Genomic DNA, 22,945 nt, shown 5'->3' with positions numbered 1-22,945 from the left:
AATGACCTATTTATTCTCTTTAAGATTTTTTTCTCCCTGATTTAGTAAAGTTATGAGGACGTTTTCTAGCAACTTGATCCCCAAACGTCAGAATCTCACACACACACACACACACACACACACAATGTGTGTAGAGGAAGGAACACGGCTCCTCCCGACTGGTCCCGGATAGGAAGAGGGTGAAGTCAGTGCGCTCCGCTCGCAGCAGATTCAGATTACAGTATACTGCGTGCGCGCGCGTGTTTGCTTGTGTTCTTGATCGTCGGATGGTGGCTGGAGGAGGAAAAGCGTGTTTACACAGACGGGCCGAGCGCCTGGGGAATAGCGCACGGCTAGAGGAAGTGAGCCGGCTCGCTGTCTGCCTGCACCAACTTCCTGCTCAGAAAGAGAGAGAGAAAGAGAGAGAGAGAGAGAAAACAGTCGGGATCCCATTACAGTCCGACTGAGAGCTGCCGAGACGGCCGACAGCATGGAAAAACAGCGCATTATACGGAATTCTTTTTAATAAAGCGAAAAAGGACCCCAAAAAGCCTGACCATTACGCACAGGTATGTGAATAATCCATCCATGCTATTCGAACGTTTTATACATGTTTTTAAACGTGTAATTACTTCATAATAACATTGAAAGGAAGAAACCTTCCAAAGTACACGACTGAAACTTGATATCCCCCCAAAAGAATGAACGTATCCAAACGACGGAGCTGTTTGAAATGTGAGGTTTGAGGCTTAAATGTGTACAGTTATAATGTAATTAATGTTTAAAAACGAATAGATCTCTTTTAGCAATAACAGAGACAGAAGACACTTCAAGTGTCCACCGTTCCCGTTACTTACGCGCAATTTACGCACCGTTTACGCACGGTTGAGAAAAGTATGAATACCTGTTGAGCTCACGATTTCCGGATGTATGTTTGAAACATTTTGTTGGTTGTAATTTCGAAAACAGGACTGCTAGAAAATGCTGAAATTTGGCTCCTGGCGCTTTAAACGCACTAGTAGAGTTTCTGGTTTGTCTGGAAACAGCAGCAGACTAATTGCCATGCGCTTCCGGATTGAAACTGGCAGCAGACAGCATCTTGAAAATGAGTCATTTGGGCAAACAAAGAAACTTCAGTTCAGCCCTAGAGCTGATGTTACTCCTGCATCTGGATATGCCCTGGGATATTTAATATGATTGGAGGAGATCGATGCTTGTGAGCCCAACATGTGTTTGGGGACTTACTGTAAGTCAGACATGTATGGACTTCAGATAGCAGATAATGCTAGAGTTTCCTCAGATCTAACCCAAGATGTCCCCAAGTTCACCACAAGTGTCCTAGCATAGTAACCTGGTGTAGTTTGTCAAGTTCACCTCTGACAAGGAGAAAGTGTCCACATAGGCTACATATTTTTGGTCTTCATTTGAAACTACGATATTATCATTTCAAATGAGATGTTTTGGTTTTTAAAGCATGCTCGTGCCATCTTTCTTTAAATCTAATGCAACCTTGGATGCAATTTCCTTCTGGAGTTTTGGACACTGCGTGTAAAGTCTACAGTCACGTTCCTCCTGTCTACTTCCTGTATGGTTAGATGGGTTGGATAGATTTGCAATTATGCCGGTTTTAGAGTCTTACATAGACATTATTTCAAACACAAGACATTTTAAATGCTCAGTGGTAAAACAAATAAACAACCAACTGTGATTAGTAGGATTATTATTTGCATTTCAGTATTTTTAGCCTTGTATTTGCCCTAAAATGGGTTAAAAGAGGAACCATCATTTTGATCAAACAGCCAGTTAGATTCAAACTGTTTAATGCAAAGAGTAAAATGCAGTGAAATCTAGTTCAATGTAATCAAGGAATGCTTTACAATCAATTTTTTACTATTATATTTATATTTTTATGCCATAATATTTCTGTATTTTCCATGAAATTGCTTAAAGAGGAACCATAATTTCAATAGAACAGCCAACTAGATTTAAAAGCTTAATGCAAGCATTCCAAAATCTAGTTTAAAGTATAAGGAATGTTTTCTTTTTTGATATTTTGCTACTAAAAGCAATGATATTTTAAAGTGTCCACGCGGTTTCTGAAGCCACTATATGGACACAGACACGCCGCCAGACGTTCTCGGATCTGTCTGCGTAATTTCAAGAGCTGCAGCTCTCTCTGGAGAAATGTGATCGTGGAGAGAAGTCCTTCACGGCTTTCTTTTCTCCCTCTCTTCAGCAGGAGCTCCCTGAATTTTCCACTGCAGTCTGTGTGCGCAGGAAGAGCGCACATTTAGTCATGGCGAAGTAATGTCTGCGCACACCAACTAATCTCATTACGAGTTTCCGCTGGCGCTACAGTGGAGGGGTTTGTGAGCGCGACGGCAAGTTTGGTGTTTAAAAGCTGTCTAGGGGCCATTCAAAACACTGGGCTTGGGGTTTTGGGTCCAAACTGTCCCTGCGTGTCTGTTGCATGAGTCTTGAAGGGTGTGAGCGTGTCACTTTACGCTGGAGAGAGCCTGGAGTGCATCTTCTCACCTGAAAGATTGTCCTCTTTTCCCTGTTATACTCACACACACACACGTATGTTGGTTTTTGTGGTTTATGGGGACACTCCATAGGCGTAATGGTTTTTATACTGAACAAACTGTGTGTGCTATTGCCCTAAACCTAAACTTAGCCCTCACAGGAGACTTTGTGCATTTTTAGATTTTCAAAAAAACACCATTTAGTATGTTTTTTAAGCCTTTTGAATTACGGGGACATAGGCAGTGTCCTCATAAACCACCTTCATATTGTAATACCTCTGTCATACCCATGTCATTATACAAATTTGTGTCCTCATAAACCACATAAACATGCACACACACACACACACATGCAGTGTGTGAAAGTTTAAAAATCAGCCTTATCAGGCAGTATACTCTATGTTGCCTGTTAAGCCACTGACAGACTGAGCTGTTGCCTGGTTCTGTGTCTACAGACATGTTCCTCCTGTCTACTTCCTGCATGGTTAGATGGGTTGGATAGATTTGATGTTTGCAAGGTTTTTTTTGTGTGTGTTTTCCATTGGCATTTTTTGAAAACAAGTTCCAATAGAGTTTCTCACCTATGGCGATCTGAGAAAAAGTTCAGCTGCACACTGAAAAATGACTCGAAAAGCGCAATTTTAAGTAGTACATTTTGACCGTATAAAATTAAGCAAAATCTACTTTGTAAAATAATATTAAATGCGTATATCTAAAATTCAAATATATCCGCAACTTGCAATTGTAAAATAATTAAAACTATATACTTAATACATAATTTTTTGGAAACTAACTACAACTAGTTCAATTTTTGGTACACAAAACACAGTTATGGTGGGTAATTTTTGAGCAGTAGAAAAGTAACTCAAAACACAAAACAAGAATATAACTGCAAAATTAACAAAAGTGCAAATAAAACTGGCAAGCAGTGCAAAAACAAGCCCTTAAGTATTCATTACCCAATGCATTATGGGAACAGTGCATTGTAAATGTAGGTAGTTTTAGGTAGATTATATTAAATGTTAAACTTTTTGAAACCTATTGCAAAGTTTTCTACTTTGAAACAAATATGAGACATCGTTATAGATAAATCAAAGTAGATTTATTTATTAAGCTCAGATCATTTATTGGAGAAAATAATCAATCTTTCCTGCTGTATTTACTTTGCAACACATTTTTTTAGTGTATCTTCTACAGTGTAAACTCACAAATCGACTTTTCTGTGACAAATAAGCATTTAAGGTGGTAAAACTTTTAGGAAAACTTTCTAGGATTAGATGGTATCTGTACACTTTTTTTTTAAATTTTCTGCACTATTTGGGAAAAAAAACATGGTTAAACAGAACTAAAAAGTACTGCTCTTATTGTTAAAATATTTAATAAACAAACATGATTGATTGACAAGCGGATGTTGAGAGATAGAATCCCTGTGGACCTACTGATGCCATCTAACTGTAAAAACTATGGATGATTCATTTATTTCATCCTAAATTTCATGCAGTGTGTTAAAACATCTTTAAACCCAATGACCATGAAGCTGATGCATGCCAGACAACGGGAGAAGAACAGAGCCAATGCAGCGCTATGTTCGAATGTGTCTCTAATAATCTAACAATGACTTTTACAGCCACGTTCCGTGCAGAAACTTCTCCAAACTGCCAAGAGCTTTTGAAATCAGCTCCCTCTGTTTATTCCCTTTGATTAGAGCAGTAAATCTGGGTATCAATGAGTCCGTTGATCATGGTGTCACACACAGCGTGTCTGTCTTTAGACGTCCATATGGGTGAGAGGTTTGTGCATGAAAAGAGAATAGGAAACCTCCCATTTGTGCCTTGTGTCCGTGTGGTCCCCACGTTCCCGTGTTTGCTCCCCGCAGCAGGAATTCCTACCTTTCAGTTCGGGATCGGCATTCCCAGGAAGACGCCCTTCAAAGGAGAATTGGAGGAAGTCCTGATATAGACAGTTTTACGGTCGTTTAACGCAGATGCTCCGCTCAGAGGATGCTGGAGCAGGAAATGGTTTTATTTAGCTTCTTTGGGGGTTTGGAAAAAAATAACTGGGTATGTGGCGTACGGCGAGCTTTCATGTTCTGCCCAAGAGTTAAGTCTGAGATCTGACTGTAAATTGCTACATATGTATAATGAGATCTGTGTCACATATGTAGAAGAGTATTCAATGAGCATGTGTGTGTGTGTGTGTGTGTGTGAGAAAGCACACGATACTTCCTGATAAATATCTGTAGCCTGTTTTGGCAGCATATTCTGAGCACTTCCTCCTTTGTCACCAGGTTTGGCCGAATCTTGCTGTTTGTGTCTCTTTACTCTCCCTCTGACTGATATTCCAACCAAAAGCAACTGAAAAGACAAAAATAAAAAGTCTTGCACACCAAATTATGAAGCAGAAAGCCAACATGAAATCAAAATCTTAATACATGTTCCAGGTTTGCAGGAATTATTCACTGATTGTTATTCCAAAGTGAAAAAATAATCATAATCTATCATCAAATTGTAATTGTAAATATTTACAAATTTTCCAACCATTTTTCACAATTCAGTTGATTTCTGATGGATAACCAAGTGTTTTATGTACAAATGTCACATAAAATGTAATAAAATTTCACTTTTCTTATTTTCTTAAAACATTTACTCATTTTGCAAACATTTTTCACAACCAGACGATTCCTGGTGAATAAAATCAAGCGTTTTATTCAGAAATGTCTATTCATCAAAATGTAATAAACTTTTACTTTTCTAATTTTCTAAAAATATATACTCATTTTCCAACCATTTTTCACAGTTAAATTGCCTCCCGAAGGATCAAATCAAGTGTTTTATTTCAATGTCACATTACCAAATCAAAACGAAAAACAAACAAAACAAAAACTTTACTAAATTTCACTATTAAAACTTCAGTTTTATTATTTTCTTACAATATTTACTCATTTTTCAAGATCCAGTTAATTCCCAATGGAATAGTCACTTTACTACATCAAAATTTAATAACTTTTTCCTTTTTCTTTTTAAATATTTATTATATTCTATTATATTATATTTACTAATTTTGCAACTATTTTTCAAACTCCTACTGACTCCCAAAGTGTTCAAGTGTTTTAGGTTTGACTGTAGCCTGTCCTGATAAAGTTTGGGGTTGTTTGTTCCTTTCGGCTCATTATTTGATCAATCCCTCAATGTCTTCCAGAGCCAGCAGTTTGATGAGCGAAAACCAGGGTGAAAGTTTGTCAAAAATATGACAAAGACTTTCCCAAAATAAGGCCGTCTGCAACCAGGGAGTTCCACTTGGCCAATAAAACACGCTCCGTGTCAGAGCTATCCACACTAGTGAGCCAGACAGGCTTGTTTCTCCATCTACCACTTCGTCTCGTTCGTTCCCTCCATCCGTCTCGGGAGAGCGTTGGCTCAGACAGCAGGAAGGCTGCAGTAAACGCCAGCCCGCCCTGTTTGACTGACTTACAGTTACCAAAGGGCATGATGTAACGCTAGTTAAAACTGAGGAGTGTGTTCAAACACACACACACACACGTGACAGCTTTGAATTCAAGTCAAACTGGTTTCCTCATGTCTATTAAACGCCTCTCAGACCTCAACCTGAGGTCCTTTACTGTTCCTCCACCCAGGTCTTCCTGCTGTCCTGCATCCCAACACTCAACACCATCCCCTCAACTTCACTCTGTCTTATGCACCAGATATCCACTGAAAATAAGCAAACTCTGTGCCACAACATATTAAGTATATGCATGTTTCTTAAAGGGATAGTTCACTGAAAATGAAAAGTCTATGGTCATTCATGAGCCATCATGATGTTCCAAACTCACTTAATTTTCTCTATTCTGTGAAACATAAAAGGAGAAATTTTCTTTTTTTTCATGCGATGAAAACATGCACATATTGAAAAGTGTGTTTTTTATGTGATCTTAGAAGACTTGATAGTGCACAAATCATATTGGATTACTTTTATGATCATTTTATGGTGCTTTATTTTTGTTTGTTTGTTTGTTTATTTTTCAGCAACTGGTCTATTTCTATTTATTTATTTGTTTGTTACCATTTTATTTTATGATTTTTCATAATTAAAAATAATTAGACAAATAGATACTAATAAAGTTACATATATATTTTAATTAATTATATTTAAATTAAAGATTTTATAACTGCACTTGAGAAAACATTTCTAGAAATATTAAGTGTACTGAAAATACTTATTTCAAATTTTATATATAAAAGTATTTATTTTATTTTTTTCACTTGTTATACATTCCTAATTGTATATTTAATTTTATTTTCAACTTGTCATTTTAATTTGTAACAGGTCAACTTGCCTGTTGTTTGAAAAGTAAAATGTTAGTCTTGTCACCATAAAAAACTCAATAAAACAATGAAAATGTTGCATCCCCTGGTCAAAGTGTACATGTTTTGTTATGTATATATAATTTTTATATTTCCTAAACCTTAACCAGGGATGTAGCGGAAGAGGTTATGAGAGTACACTAAGGGTAAGCATGTGGCTAAAGGGCATGATGATAGCGGTCACAGGAAGTGGCCCAAGCAAGATTTAAACTTCCTGTACTGTTGGGCTTTTAACATTGAACCACTGCACCTTCCTGTAGTCAATCCCAGACCGCATGGATGAAAAAACTCACTCCCGTTCATGAGAAAATCCTTATTTTACACCCAATGGATCCAGATTGACTACAGCTTTGTTGTCTAAATCTAAGTAAGCTGAAAAAATTATTAATTTGTCTTTGTCTTGTGCAGGACAGTTTAGCATCACTCAAATCATGTTGTCCAAACTATAAATGTTACAATGAAAGGCTCTGCTTATGTGTAAGGTTTTTTGAAGGAATGAGAGCAAATATCAGTGTGCACATCCTGTTTTGTGAGATTGAAGCTTCCTGTCTGTGTCCAACCACAGCGCCAGAATATAAAGAGCACTTTTAGCCATTTTCTTCTCTGAAACCCATTCACAAAAACTGGACGATCTATCCATTTTATCTTCAACATGGGTGGCCATGGTGTATAAAGATTAAGTATGTGTGTCTTTGCATGTTGAACTAATTTTGGCAGAATTAAAGTCTGATAATAACGGTTTGGGTGATGTTCAAGGATTACGCAGCAGATCAATTTAAAGGGAAGTGTTTGACTTCATGTTTTGTATTACTGTTATTCTGGATCAACCGATATTTTGATCAGATATACACTATCGTTCAAAAATGTGGTGTTTTTAAATGTTTTTGAAAGTCTCTTATGTGCACCACAGCTGCATTTATTTGATCAAAAATACAGTAAAAACAGTAATATTGTGAAATATTATTACAATTTAAGACAATCATTTTCTGTTTTCATATATTTTAAAATATAATTTATTCCTGTGATGCAAAGCTGAATTTTCAGCACCATTAATCCAGTCTTCAGTGTCACGTGATCCTTCAGAAATCATTCTAATATGCTGATTTAATGCTCAAGAAATGTTTCTAATCATTATAAATATTGAAAACAATTTATTTTGGAAAACATTCTTTGATAAATATAAAGTACAAAAGAACAGCATTTATTTGAAATAGACCTTATTTTGAAATAGTCACTTTTGATCAATTTAATGCATCCTTGCTGAATAAAATAATTAATTTCTTTTAAAAAAAAAGTAAATGATCCCAAACCTTTTAACTGTATTGGCGTTTTGATACCTTTGAGAATTCCCTTTCTACTTGTTGTAGGTTTTGGCTCTAGGTTTGGGACATTTGAACTATTTTGTGCCCCCTTAACCCACTAATCTCTACCTGGTCGCTCTAATCTATGTTCCTAAACAGGATCTTGTGGATAAACTCCATGTTTACCCTGTTAGTAATCTCTGTTCACCAGTGGGTGTATTTGCCTGCCTTTGAGCGGACACCTCCGTCCCAGAGAGTTCAGCAGCACGGTCGATGCTGGAACATGTTGCTTATTTGCGATTCATCCCCATGTCAGGCTTTCTGGCTGATAGCTCTTTGTTGTTCATGAGCCTGTGCGTTAATGTACAACAGAACAGGAAATGCTTGTAGAGTTTGTGGGAGGGCACTCAGGAATGACATTTTTTGTTCATGCGTGAGATGAAGAGTGCAGAGGGAAAAGGGGAAATTAAAGGAAGAGGATGAATTCAGGAGCGTTCTTTAATGTGGCCGCATTTGTACGGCTGATGCTCTGGCCTTTCCCTTTTCACCACTTCCTGTTCAAAACCTGCATGAATATGGTTAAAGGAACGTTTTTTTACGAATGCAGTCAACTCCTGGAAGGATGTCGGATTATCAGATCAATTGAAACAAGGCGCCAGTCCGTGCTTATTCACAGACATATACTAAATTTGGCTTTGCGGTAACACAGCATCTTCTTCAGATCCTTAAACCTTGTTAGGTTCATTAAACGTGTCCTCAAGCCACCTTTTCTTTCCAGATAAACACACAATGCATGCAGACAGAGTGTAAAATTGGCTTTAGTTTGGCTTTATTATTTTTTAAAATAAAAAAAAAACATTTAACTAGGTTCTAATTAGGGTCTGGAAAAGAATACCAGCCCTATTATGATTATTAAAATGTAAACTGTTAATGTTTATAATTTTACCTCTCTTGTCTGACAGATATGGAGAGTGCCATCACGCTGTGGCAGTTTCTGCTGCAGCTACTGCTGGACCAGAGCCATAAGCACCTGATTTGCTGGACGTCCAACGACGGCGAGTTTAAGCTGCTCAAATCAGAAGAAGTCGCCAAACTCTGGGGCCTGCGCAAGAACAAGACCAACATGAACTATGACAAACTTAGCCGAGCACTACGCTACTACTATGACAAGGTTACACACGCAACAATTTTACGAGGTGGCGATTTCGTAATGAATTCATACAATGTGATTTGTATGGAAAAGTATGATTTTCCACCCCTACAACTAACCGTTGATGGGGCATTAGCAGATCAAACTAAGACCAAGATTGTACAAATGCATACGAATTAGCCACCATTTCGGGTAAAATAGTTACAAACTGCCATTTGTATATATTGTAATAATCCCTTTTCTTTTGCAGAACATCATAAAGAAGGTGATTGGCCAGAAGTTTGTATACAAGTTCGTCTCGTTCCCTGATATTCTGAAGATGGATCCCCAAGCGGTGGAGCTCGGCCGGGATGGGGGTCACGTCGCAGGGGGCGTCATGTTGCAGGAGGTGGAGTCAGATTGTGGTGAGGGGGAGGAGTCTCCATCATCGCTGAGAAGCCCCGCCTGCAGGAACGAGTATCTCCACTCTGGTCTGTACTCGTCCTTCACAGTCAGTTCCCTCCAAAGCCCGACTCCACTGCTGCATCCAATCAAAGTCGAGCAGCAGCGAGGGGGCGAACGAGGGGAGGAGGGACAAACGGTGATTCGCTTTGTCACTAATCGATCAGAAAAGGTCGTTCCCCTAGCTTCCTCGCCACCACCTGCATCCGCAGAGGTCTTCTTCGCTTCAAAATCCTCCCCTTGTTCATCCTGTAGCCCCTCCCCTTCTCATAGCCCTGTCTACACGCTGCGGCCGGAGCGCAGCCTGGAGGCTCGCATAGACGAATCAGAGCAAAGCGCTCAGCCTCTAAATTTATCATCCGGCCACAGGGAGCGAGCCCAGAATCGGGCCACGCCCCCAGAGAGGAGGACCGGTAGCAACGGACTGCCTCCCAAAGCTCGGAAACCCAAAGGGCTAGAAATCTCCACCCCTTCCATACTGCTTTCAGGAAGTGACTTGGGCTCCATCGCCCTCAACAGCCCAGCACTGCCCTCAGGGTCACTTACACCAGCCTTTTTCACTGCACAGGTATTAAACTATGTCACATGTACATTTACATTTCCACATGCATATTTATGTCACACATGCATCTGTTTCCTAATGATCAAAGCAAAGGATTTTTCTCAAATATAGGAAGAATACAAGGTGCCCTCTTTTGGCTAATAGCAAATAACCCCAGACTGCATAGCGACAAGCTCAGTCAAAGAGAAAGAAATGTCAAATACATTTCATTCAATACCAAAAATGACTGATAAAGAAAAAAATGTACTATTTTACACAACATTTGTGTGCTATGTAATTTCTATACTGCTGTATTAGAACACAGTGTAGTTAGCTTAGCAACATGCTAATGTAAAGCAGTATTTAATTGACAGTGAACAGTTAAGCCAAGTATAGCCAAAAGCTAAAATAAATGTAAAAATGCTAACATTTAAATTAATATCATACATTATTTATTAGAATTGTTCAAATTTAAATAATAAATGACATTAGACATTATTTTTATGCTATGCTTATTAGAATATTGTGTAGTTAGCTTAGCAACATGCTAATGTAAAGTTCTATTGGATTCATTCGTGAGAAGGTTGCAGCTACGTTTTTAACAAATACGTAATTATTGGTCTGATTATGTTGGGCTAATTTTGTCACTCTCATACATTAGAACTCAGGGTTCCCACGAGTCATGGAAATTCTGGAATATCATGGAATTTTAAAACGTCTATTCCAGACATTGAAAGTCAGGGAATTTTAGATATTTTTTATCCAAGTCATGGAATATCAGGGATTTTTGTTCGCCAACTCCATTCAGTACTCACGTGCTGTGTTCTGCGTAAACAGCGTGTACAGACAGCCACGACTCTGACATGCGCAAGCCCTGAATTGAGTTTCTCTCAGCGTCTTTCTTGCGCCTGAATGGGCAAATACATACAAAAATATAAATAACCCGTCTTGGCAAGTAACTTTGTAGCTTTAACAATGATTATTCTATATTTCATTTTTACAGTGGAGTACATGCACCCGTTCGACCGGACATTTTTGTTTCATTTTAGAGCATCTTCTGTTCCGGCGTACACACAAACTGCACTGCAATCATTTTCCCAAATGCCATTTGTGTGCAAATATTACATTATTATTACAATTAGTCTGTAAACGGCCATTAACAGAGGCCAGAGTTACTGAGGACGGACGCTAAGAGGGGAAAATGCCATAACAGACAGAACAAGATTCATGATGCATTTAAATGAGTATCGGCAACCAAGGAAACGCTGTATCACTGTTCCATAAGCGCCACCTGCTGTCAGAGAGGGAAATTGCATCTCATTCAGCCCGGCTGCTGTTTCCGTTTCACATAGCATAATTTCACAAAGCTAAAGTCACACCATTCTGTTTTTGCTTCAGATTTTCAAATTACGCAGTCTAAAATAAATCAAGCATTGCACGCGTTTTTTTTTTTTTTGATTGATTCATGATTAAAATGCAGTGGTTACCTTGCCACTAATTTCAAATGGCAATGAAAAATCAAGGTGCAACGCAGAGTGAAGAATATGCAAATGTTATTTTATAAGTAATTATTCCATTTCTGTACCTGAACACCTACAAACATAAAAACTTAAGTAAAATTTCATTTCTATCTTTGCTATATATTTAATTTTGCTATTACTTGCAATTTGTTCATTTGTGCTTATTTACTGGCTGTCGCTTATCTTTAATAATGTTTGAACTTTATATTAGTTAGGCTAGTGTTTTTTTTTTTTTTTTTTTTTTCTGCTGTAGTATTAACATTGTAACATGAGAATTGTACAATTTTATTGGTATCTAAAATATTGGTGTCAAGTTTGTTTATTAGAATACAAAAATCTAAATTGATAAAAGTAACTTTTTTTTTTTTTTTGTAGCAAGGCTAGTGAAAATATTATGAATGAATGAATGAATGATGCATTTATATAGCGCATTTATTGTGTATTGCCGTACACCCAAAACGCTTTACAATCATGTGGGGGTCTCTCCTCAACCACCACCAGTGTGCAGCATCCACTTGGATGATGCGACGGCAGCCACAGTACAACGGCGCCAGTGCGCTCACCACACACCAGCTACAGGTGGAGAGGAGAGTGTGATAGAGCCAATCAAATGGATGGGGATTACTAGAAGGCCATGATTGATAAGGGCCAGTGGAGGGAATTTGGCCAGGACACCGGGGTTACACCCCTACTCTTTACGAGAAGTGCCATGGGATTTTTAGTGACCACAGAGAGTCAGGACCTCGGTTTAACGTCTCATCCGAAAGACGGGCAATATTAACAGGGCAAGTAATAATTTTAACCACTGAAAAAAATCATTTTTTTCAGCTCCATTTTATTCCCTTCCCACTCGTCAAGTGCCAATCACTAAGTCAAATGCAGTCACCAGGCTGTACCAGTTAACTAAGGCAAATATGCCAGAAAAGTTAAATTTTTAGGAGCTTTGGCTACAAACCGACCTCTTCAAAGACCGAGTTTAAAAATAAAAAGTATAAAAACTATCAAAGAGCATTTAATGTAAAAAGCAAAAAAATTGCTCTGCACAGCATCAGACAGTTTTTCCGTTCATTATAGGTCATGGAAATTCAGCTTTTTAGTCAGTGAAAGTCAGGGGATTTGACATTTGACAGAGTGGGAACCCTGAGAACTGGACTTATATTTAACAAAAGTATTAACAAAAATAGTTTTGTCTAAGTAAAAACTGACTATTTATTCCAATATGCTATAGTACAATATAAATGCAATGTATTTTTCAAATTTTTTTATGGCAGAGTATAATGTTGTTAGCTTAGCAAGAAGCAAATTTTGCACTATTTAGTTGCTGCATGTGTAGAGCTTTCATTTCATTGTAGGAAGCTTCCTAGGTTTTGGAACTGAGCTATAAATGAACACAAAACCATCCTCTACGGCACTGTTTTTAAGCCTTCAACAGGTAACAAATAGACAGGGCACACACCTATTCTGGTAATACAGCTATTCTATGAAACGTTTCGGTCTTTACTGGGTGGGTTGGGAGAAATGCGTGGCAGGCCGACAGGTTTTTAAAAAGAGGTAGAGAGACAGGAAGAGGGAAAAGACAGACAGAATGGCATAAGCGAGAAAAGAGAGACTTGTAAGTAAAGCCATATGTCCGTAATCTCATACACTACAGCACAGTGACACAGGACAGAGAAAAACTGAGTGAGAACGAGAAATTGATTTCACATGCTGCCACAACCTGGTGATCCAAAGTCCATGACCCATGGGAAGCTACATGCTTGTGTGGATTTTTCTCCCACTTTCTCTCTTAAAGGGACAGGTCACCCAAAAATGTACTTTCTTATATTCATGTCGTTCTAAATATGTATGACTTAGTTTTAATGCAAATGCAAGCGTATGCATACGCTGTTTGATAGTTCGCATGAACACAGACATTTCATCCTTGTCCAGTGCCTGCGCTATTTCTCTCCAAACATTTTACACATTAATCTAGAGTTTCCAATATCTGTTCACCCCGTTTGTCATCGCAGGTGTCTATAGGGGCATTCGCACCAGAGGAACCTTTTCATAGTTCCTAGAACTATTGGCGGAAGTTCCCACTTTTTGGAGTTTTGGCACCACAGGAACTAGGAACCTATTCAGTTCAAGGAACTCAATTTGGGGGAACTACATTAGCTCCTATATCAGAGTAGTTCTATTCTATTCTGTTATTTAACAGCATACTGACTGTCCAGCTGATCAAGCGAGCGGAAAATTCACAAGACGCATTGTCGCGCAAGACAGTCAGCGAAGAACTTATTGACAAGTCCATTTTGTCATGTCCGGTTGTATCAGAAAATGGAGGAGAACATTATGGGATGATTTTATTCGGCGATTGAAACAAAAAACATCCCGCGAGTAATTTAGAATGATAACACGATGAGAATATTCGCTTCGTGTTTGGTGTGTACACACCATAAGTCCATCCATCACAGCCTCATTTACATTCAATATGGCATCTAACCTGACTAAGTTCTGTTGTATGACTATTGTATTCTACTACATAAGCCATATGGACTAATTTTACAGTGGCCTTTTTGGAGCAGTATTGGCAAATCTGCAGTTTTCCCGTTAACATTGTTGTCGCGGGTTATTTTTCACATCAGCTGGTTTAAGCGACCCAAATAACATGATATTTAGCCCCTAAAATGTGAATTTTACCAGGGGAACCCCATAAAAAAAACAGTGTATTTTAACCCCCAGAACATAATTGGGCTAGTTTTGAGTAGCAATTAGACCAGTTTTATTGTGAAAACCTGGCAACCCTGTTTTGGAGTTCAACAGTCCCTGCTCACCTTTGGAAAATTGAAATTGGGACAATTGTCCACAAAAGACAAAGTTAAACAGATTTTCAATAACATGAGTTTGAGGACATGACGGACGTTTAATTAAGGGGGTGAACTGTTGCTTTAAAGTTTAAACATACTGAAACATCTACAACAGACAGACAGTTATTTCATAACGCCAGATTGAGCAAAATGCTCCATCTGCTTGGACATAAAAAAAGCGTCAATTATGTCCAGGACAGTCGTCCTACCGCTTACACGCATTGCATTTGTGCTACATACCATTGACGCTCCAAGTTTGTCCTGTTCAGGTGAAAAAATCTGGAAACTGATGCAAAGACGTGTCTGGACATGCAGAGACTTACATTCGTCTTTCTAACATTTCAAAACGACACTGGGATTTCGTGATCCATGACTTCAGTGACTAATACAAATAACATCTCATGTTCCTGTTCCCCCCTTTCACAATACCTCCCCTATTCCTCTCTCTCTTCAGACTCCCTCTGGTTTGCTGTTGACGCCCAGTCCTCTCCTGTCCTCCATTCATTTCTGGAGCAGCCTGAGTCCCGTAGCCCCTCTCAGCCCCGCCAGGCTACAGGGCCACGGGTCACTCTTTCAGGTACGCACAAAACATTCTCAAACCTATAAAAAGAGGAATCTGAATTTCAGGATGTGCTTTAGAACTGACATGCGAGTGTGTTTTAGAAAGTGATTTGCTTGTCTGTTTTGTGAGCGTGTTTGTGTTTGGTGTCATGTTTCAGCCTTCAAATGTGAGCAAGAGGGGAAATCCTGTGGATACTTCCTGTTCTGGCCCGGGGGAGAGTGAGTGTGTAGGGAGGTGTGTGTGTGTGTGTGTGTGTGAGCGAAGAAAAAAGACAGAATGCAAACTGTATATTTATGCTCATCTTGCTTTTTGAAGGGAGGGTCCAGTCTTTACTGTAAACATCGCTAGCCAGCAGGAAACCATTACGGTAACCACGGGCGACTGCTTGGCTCCGCCTTTACAGGAATAGTGTCAGTTCGTGATGTGCACTTTTACTACCGCACACACACACACACAGAGACACACAGACACACATACACACAGACAGACGTACACTCACTCCCCCACTCTCACTTCCTCCCTGGGCGGCCGTAGTGGGATATTTCTGGTTGGTCACATGATTATTGTTCCTGCCGTCATTGGCTGCAGTGGAAAACTTTTGTGGCACGTCTGGCTTCTTTTCTTTCACAGTGCAATTCTTCTTTGGGTTTTTTTTGTTGGTTTTTCTATACCTGTAAAGCATATACCAGGAAAAATAGATGCTTTTGAGATGTTTTTGAGTCAATCCGGGAAATGGATTTACTGGTGTGTGTGTATTAGGGTTTGGAAATAAGCTACAGATGTTTCCTCTCTGCATTGGATATGGGGGAAAAACAGCTTCCTGTTAAAAAAGGGAGGGGGTGATAACTGAAAAAGACTCTGTCTGTGTGTATAGTCAGCTCTCACATAACAGGAAGTTCCTCTCCTAGCGCTACCGTGATGGACTACGAGTGTGATTGTTTTGTGAACCACAAAGACAGGGTGTTTGTTTCCCCCTCACTGAGGTGTATTTGGGAGATATTTACAGAAACTGTTAAGAAATGCCCAGGTATTCTTTCAAAAATCAAAAGTAGGAAATTATATAGTTTTTTTGTTGCTTTGATCTTTTTTGAAGCCAGATTTTAAGGATACTTTGGTGGCATTTGTTGTACTGAATTCAATTTATGGTATTTTTAGAAATGAAAGAATAAAGTAAATAATTTAATCATTAAAAAAAAAAAAAAAAAAAGTCACCAGAGAGAATGATATTCATTTCTGTATTACAGGAATACGATTTCTGGGGAAAATGTCCTGAAAATGTCATCAAAATGCCAAAATCAGTCCTACAGGCTTATTTATTTGTTTGTTTGTTGTTTATATTCATCTTTATTAGGTTATAATAAAATAAAAATTTAATCATAATATAATAATTAAAATAACAATACTGATACTGCTACTAATAATACGGATAATAATAATAAAGGACACATCCATTTAACCTGAAAATCGAAAATAAATCAAATAAATGAATAAATAAACAAACACACGTTCAGGTAGTATCTAACTAACTAATAAATAAATAAATAATAATAATAATGAAATGAAGGTAGTATTTAACCTCAAAATCTAAATTAAATAAATAAAAAGTGGTAATAATAATGATAATAAATTTAACAAAGAAACATAAAATTCCCAGGTAGTATTTAACCTCGAAATAATAAAAACCAATAATAATATATATCCTAACATAAGGGAACATAAGGAAATTCCCAGCTAGTATTTAACCTCAAAATAAAAAAAGCAACAATAATAATAATAATAGCAACAATAAAATATTATTTATATCCCATTAAATAATACCTGGACATTTATTGATAAGATTTAACCATTAAGATGTGTAAACTATTATTTGATCCAGTTCATTTACTGTTAGATGACATTTCCTGATAATGCCCCCCCCCCCCCCTATAAAGCATTTGCTGTATAGTTAGTAAACATAGCAAATGAAAACATTGTGATTCAGTATGTGTAGCATTACCTCAATGTCCTGTTTGCTTTCTGACTCCCACAGTTCCCCACCTTGCTGAACGGGCCACTGCCGGTACCCCTCCCCAACCTGGACTCCTCTTCATCATCCTCCTCCTCCTCCTCTCTCCTCCTGTCCTCCAGCGGCCAGAAATCCTGATTTCTGGACACTCCACAGATCCCTTCCCCAGAATTATACCTTTGCTCTCACACTAAGAAGGAATTATGGACCTTCATGTCGTTTTTGAGCCAGACTGCACTTCACCCCCTTGTGGCCACCTATAGCACCCTTCAGTTCAATTCTGAATTTTGGACCAGCAAACTGTTTTCTTCTTTAACTCAGGCTGCAATCCAAACAGCTCACCAAAATTCCTCTGCAAGCTCCTAAAATAGTGAATTATGATGAGGTAATGCCAAAGAACATGAAGTGTCCTTTTGAGAAGATGGTGAGTCATTGGAAACAGAGCCTTAGAGAACCTGTATCCTGGAGAACGTGTGCTTGACAGGACTTTTTGGCAAGTTATTTTTCATAATCTGAGTTTCAGATAGAAACAAACGATGCTGGACGACGTAAAACAGCTAAACTTCAGCGTTCCGCACTGTTCTCCATTCCTAAGGTGCTTCAACTGGAAAGATCTCGACCAGTTCAAAAAGAAGACATGTTTAAACCATATTAAAGGACTCTCATTAGCATTTAAGTCTCTTTTTTTAATCTTTCCGAGGCTGTGAACCGGGTTTCTGTTCGTTTGTCTGGTATTGTATTGTATGCACTGTGCTTCAAATGTAGTGCCTTTTGTGTAAGAATTGTGTATTTGTATTATTTTCCTGCTTAAATACGTTTTTTTGTAATAGACGAAATTCCATTTAAATATTGGAAAGAAAAGCTTTGTAATAGCTTCCTTTTTTTATTAATGAATTAAAAAAAAAAGTGTATTCTGCTATTAATTTTATATTTTTTTGCTTTTCAAGAGTCAAGAAAATGTGCCTCGTGTTTTTAAAATAAAAACAAGCATTGAATGCGACGCGTCTGAACGAACACCTTGCATTTGTATATGAAATACACACAAATATAATAACCAGACGACAGAGAGTTCGCTGTATGAAACAGACCATGTTTACTTCACTGATTAAGAGAAATAAATATCTGCAGTACAAAGAGTTAGACGGTCAATTCAGCCGACAGCTGGGAGGCGGAGCTTACAGGACACCACGCACTCCATGCGTCACGTATACACACGCAATCACGCACGCACGCACTCACGCACGCACCTCCAGAAACAATCGACTGTGATTGGACAATATTAATTAACATCTGTCAGTTAAAAAACAAACAAAAAAAAAAAAAACAGTCATCTAAAATCTGTTTGATATCTTCTGCGTACTTCATGTTTATAAATGCTGGGAAAAAGAAACATTGGTCCAATGCTGCTGTCAAAAGTTTTTTTTTTTTTTTTGTTATTACTTTTTTCTTTTTATACACACAATATCGTTTTCTCTTCTGAATAAAATGAAGCACAAATGTGGGACAGTTGGGCTCCAACATGCCACATTAAGATACCATTATTCACAGAAGGGTCAATATGTAACATTAAAAAACAATCTCTTAATACTGTTAATGAAACTAGCTCATCTTCATAGCCATCGCTTGCATGGAGCCTTTAAAGGGCTCTGTTCAGTTACAGCTCTCCATTTTTTCACACATACAACCTCACTTTCTTGCTCGTTTACAAGCGTCACATACACTCGGAAGCTACAGAGGAGCTCTATTAATAGAAGAAACTGGTTTTGAAGATGCATCAGGAGCTCTAAGGGTCAAAGAAAGAATAATAAAAAAAAAAACACATCTGGCATACAAGCACTTCAGCTCCAATAGGATCACTCTGAATGAATGCAAAAGGAGAGATGGTCCGCTTCTCAGTTCAAAACGGTGAGGTCACAAAGTTCCTGCTGGTCCAGTGTTTGTTTTCTACACCCTCGTTTTGCAAGTCCACCTGGTCGAGATGGTCCCTGGTTCAAGTGATGTGGCCTTTGAGGAACAAATCCACTTTTTCTTGAAATGATACGTTAAAATTTGAGGTTTTGGAATGAATGTTTTGAGTCTGTCATTCGGTTTGAAGTGCAATCGGCATGCCAGAAAACCAAAAGCAAATTCAAAACACTCGCCTATGCATTCCACCTCTGTAAAACCAACACAATGACAGCTGCGATATCAACATTTTGTTTCAACAGAATTATAATCGTTCTTTTAAAACAAAACAAAAACGTGGGACTGATGTGTCCATGAGGGTCGCCCCGAGAGTGAGGAAGTTACGTAGAGACAGTAGTCAATTAGCAGCAAAACAACCCCTCCGTCAATAAATATATACACGTTCACAAGCTTGCACACCCTAAGCGTCACACAGGGGAAGGGGGCGTCCAGATGAGGGGCCGATGGGCACTCTGGCTCAAGGCTGCATGCTGGATGGCGGGACACTTGGGGGTGGAAGAGACCACAGGTTCGGCCGATCCCCTTCACCACGCATGCACACGCGACAAACACCCCTCTCTCTGTGAGCAAGGGGGGACTAAGTCTGTTAGTCTATACAACACAGTCACGGAGTAAGAGCCGTCAAGTGTGTGTGTGTGTGTGTGTGTGCTTGTGTGAGAGCGATGGGCAAGAGTGTGAGGGAACGCAGCTTAAAACAGCATGCTCTGCCGTCTGTTCTTGCTGTTGCCTGAGAGGAGAGAGACAGAAGGTTGAGAGTGAAAAGGAGGAGAGAACAAGGTGTACAAGGTTACAAAATATGTTTTATAAAGAATAATTTTAAATATTCAGTTAAGAAATATATTAGCTTTATACAGACAAGAGAATACGGTGTACAAGGTTACAAAATAATTGTTAAAAACGACAATTAATTAATTTAAAATATATATTTAGTTATATTATTAGAGGACAGACCACAGTGTACAAGCAAACAAAATAATGCTTTTTTTAATTTATATAATTAATTTTAAAAGGTACACTATGTATACACTAAAAAAAATATATATTTTTTTAATTTACAAAACTGATATAATAAGGGAGCACATCATGAATCCAAAAAGGTCCCATTATTCTTATAGTATTTTATATATAAATTAGAAAATATCTTTAGTTATTACACACTAATTACATTAATATATATGAAACAAAACGTTAGAGGTTACAAAATCTATTTTTTTTTGTTATTTTGTATAAAATGTATTACATTTTAGGACATTTATTTTTATTTTGTTATAAATTTAAATAATAAATTTGTTAAAAATATGTTTTGAAATATTTTGACATTTTTATTAAATATGAAATATAAACTTTTATATTATAATTTTTTTATATTTAATTTATTGAAATATAATATTCATTATATATGGTTTATAAACCATATCATAAATCAAAGAAATAGCAATTTCACTTATTTTACATAATATTTAACTCATTTATTTTTTAAATAGACATTTTTTCAAGACTATGCATTAATAAATCCACTGACAGTGCTATTAAAAGATGTTGTCATGATTTTGTTGGCATACAGCACTTCTGTTAATCCACCAGGAGGTCACAGGTATCAGTTAACCTTAAACAATTTATTTTTTAAATTTTTAAATAATGTATAATTAATCATTTTAAATAATTGTCCAAATCTAAATACAAATCACATTAACCAACCTGTTCAACAGCTATTGGTCTACTACACGATCATTGCCACCGAGTGTCAGTTCCCAAAACTACTAACACTGACCCATACTGACTGACTACTATAAGAGTATCTGAACATAAAAACATGTATAAAACAAACACACACCTGTCTCTGGGTACGAGGAGTTCCGGTAACCGGGGTCCCTCTGAAGCTGCACTTCCTTCAGTGTAAATATGGATATGTCTGCACAAGCACAGCATATCATGAGAATGAGGGCATATGAGTGATTATGTGATGTGTATATGTGATGTGTATATGTGTTTGTGTGTGTGTGTGTGTGTATAAAGACACTCACTCTCTGGCAGTGCGTGCACACTCATGCCCAGACTCTTGAAGTAGGAGTGTTTCATTGATTCATCTGCAGAGATCCTCTTTTTGGACTCATACTATGGAGAAAAAATAAATAAAGGATGAAAGCCTTATTAGATTGATAAAGGGTAGTTTTAAGTTATCTTAATGCTTTAAAAGGGTTAATGAAAAATAAGAGTGTTCATGAGAAGGAAAAGACGGAAAATCATTTACAATTGTTTTTGTGTGTATTTAATGCAATCCATTGTTCTGGCACATTCTTACCCTTAGAAAGGACAATAACAGCTCTATTCCTTCAGTATCCAACCTGTAGATAGGAAGAGAGGGAGGGAGAGAGATGTGACCATCGGCAGGTTGACAAATTAGACTGGCAAACGTAAGGAAGGAAGCAAACGGCCTCAGAAATTCCACAGGATATCCTGCTTTACTGGCACGCACACAGCTTTCTAACATACACTAGAACACACACACTTTCCCACAGCAGCATGCGCACACTCAAACACAGGCTTTGAGGTCATGGTCATTTGCTCTGTGTGGCAAGACAAACACACTGAAGCCACCGCAAAGTAGAGGTACTTTGGGTACAAAATTCGTACCCGAACCCGAAGAGACCCGTAAATGTGCTGCACGGAACCGTCCTAGACCCGTATTTTATTTGAATGTGGGACCCGAACCCGTGCAGACCCGAGAAATGCCTTTAATGTACTACCCGGACCTGACGCGGACCCGACCATTACTCGAAAGTTGGACACACAGATAGAGTGCAGGTACCTGGGCGCATGATTGATGAAGGGCTGAGGCTTGTATTTGGGGAAGTTGTAGGATTTGAACTCTTCGATGGATGAGATGCCGGGCCAGTTGTCCTCTGTAGGTGTACCTGTTTCACACAAAACATCAATTCAACACTTTATATTTAGAGCCTAAATATAACAATAAGTGAATAATAAGTAAATAAATTAAATAAATTTGTGTAATATAAATAATTTATTATAGATTTACTATTTAAATGATCAAACATGTTAATGAACATTGATTTAATGTACATCCATACCAATTCATGTCCTGAAGACACATTTTAGATTTTACAGGACTTCAATTCGTGGATCCCTTTTGATCATAATCTTTCTGTTTTAACTTCAGTAGGCCTATTTAAAAATTCTAAAATTTACCTTTTTTGTAATATATATAATAAAATTATATTATGTATATTTAAATTATATTATAAAATAACATGCTACACTACTTAAACTCATGAATTAAAAACATGTTTATCATGGAGGTGTAGTACTGTGTGTGTAAATTTACATTTTAAATATACTTAATGTTAATATTTATAATAATTTTATAGATATAGCAAAAGAAATCTGTGATAATGAGGAAAAAATGTAAAAGAAATGTCCATAAATTTTTATGTTCTTAAGGATTTCCACAATTTTACCAGGACTTAACTCTTTTTCTAAATTAATTATTTAGAGTTCTCTATTTCGAAGCAGTGGAAAGCCAATAAAATGCTTAACATATGATTTATATTTATGCATTTAACAGATGCTTTTAATTCATTGAATACCTTTTTTTAATCAGTTAATGTTTCCCCTGGGAATCAAACCCATGGCCTTGGCATTGTTAGAACCATGCATTACTCTTTGAGCTACAGTTTAAATTTGAATATAGCTTAAGAATAATAGCTTAAAACCTCCTTTCCATGTCT

General features: G+C 37.7%; 2 protein-coding genes across 2 annotated transcripts in view; one reads left to right on the top strand and one right to left on the bottom strand.

The window, feature by feature from the left end:
• The first annotated feature begins 150 nt into the window (after positions 1 to 150).
• LOC306858553 (ETS domain-containing protein Elk-3-like) lies at positions 151 to 18,365 on the top strand. The gene is made up of 5 exons (XM_079399133.1): positions 151 to 548; positions 9,132 to 9,340; positions 9,570 to 10,328; positions 15,122 to 15,244; positions 17,259 to 18,365. The coding sequence occupies exons 2-5, from the start codon at positions 9,134 to 9,136 to the stop codon at positions 17,370 to 17,372; spliced, it is 1,203 nt and encodes a 400-aa protein (XP_079255259.1). The 5' UTR covers positions 151 to 548; positions 9,132 to 9,133; the 3' UTR covers positions 17,373 to 18,365.
• The window catches only part of LOC306858552 (cyclin-dependent kinase 17), a 54,959-nt gene continuing 50,319 nt past the window's right edge, over positions 18,306 to 22,945 (bottom strand). Inside the window, exons 13-17 of the mRNA XM_079399132.1 lie at positions 22,009 to 22,114; positions 21,502 to 21,544; positions 21,224 to 21,314; positions 21,034 to 21,111; positions 18,306 to 19,926 (exon numbers count right to left, since the gene is read on the bottom strand). Of these exons, the coding sequence (XP_079255258.1) occupies positions 19,889 to 19,926; positions 21,034 to 21,111; positions 21,224 to 21,314; positions 21,502 to 21,544; positions 22,009 to 22,114 (356 nt within the window). The 3' untranslated portion in view covers positions 18,306 to 19,888. The remainder of the gene's footprint in view (positions 19,927 to 21,033; positions 21,112 to 21,223; positions 21,315 to 21,501; positions 21,545 to 22,008; positions 22,115 to 22,945) is intronic.

This window comes from Barbus barbus, assembly GCF_936440315.1.
Source record: "Barbus barbus genome assembly, chromosome: 39".
Classification (NCBI taxonomy): domain Eukaryota; kingdom Metazoa; phylum Chordata; class Actinopteri; order Cypriniformes; family Cyprinidae; genus Barbus; species Barbus barbus.
This window is presented reverse-complemented; position numbering and strand designations above follow the sequence as displayed.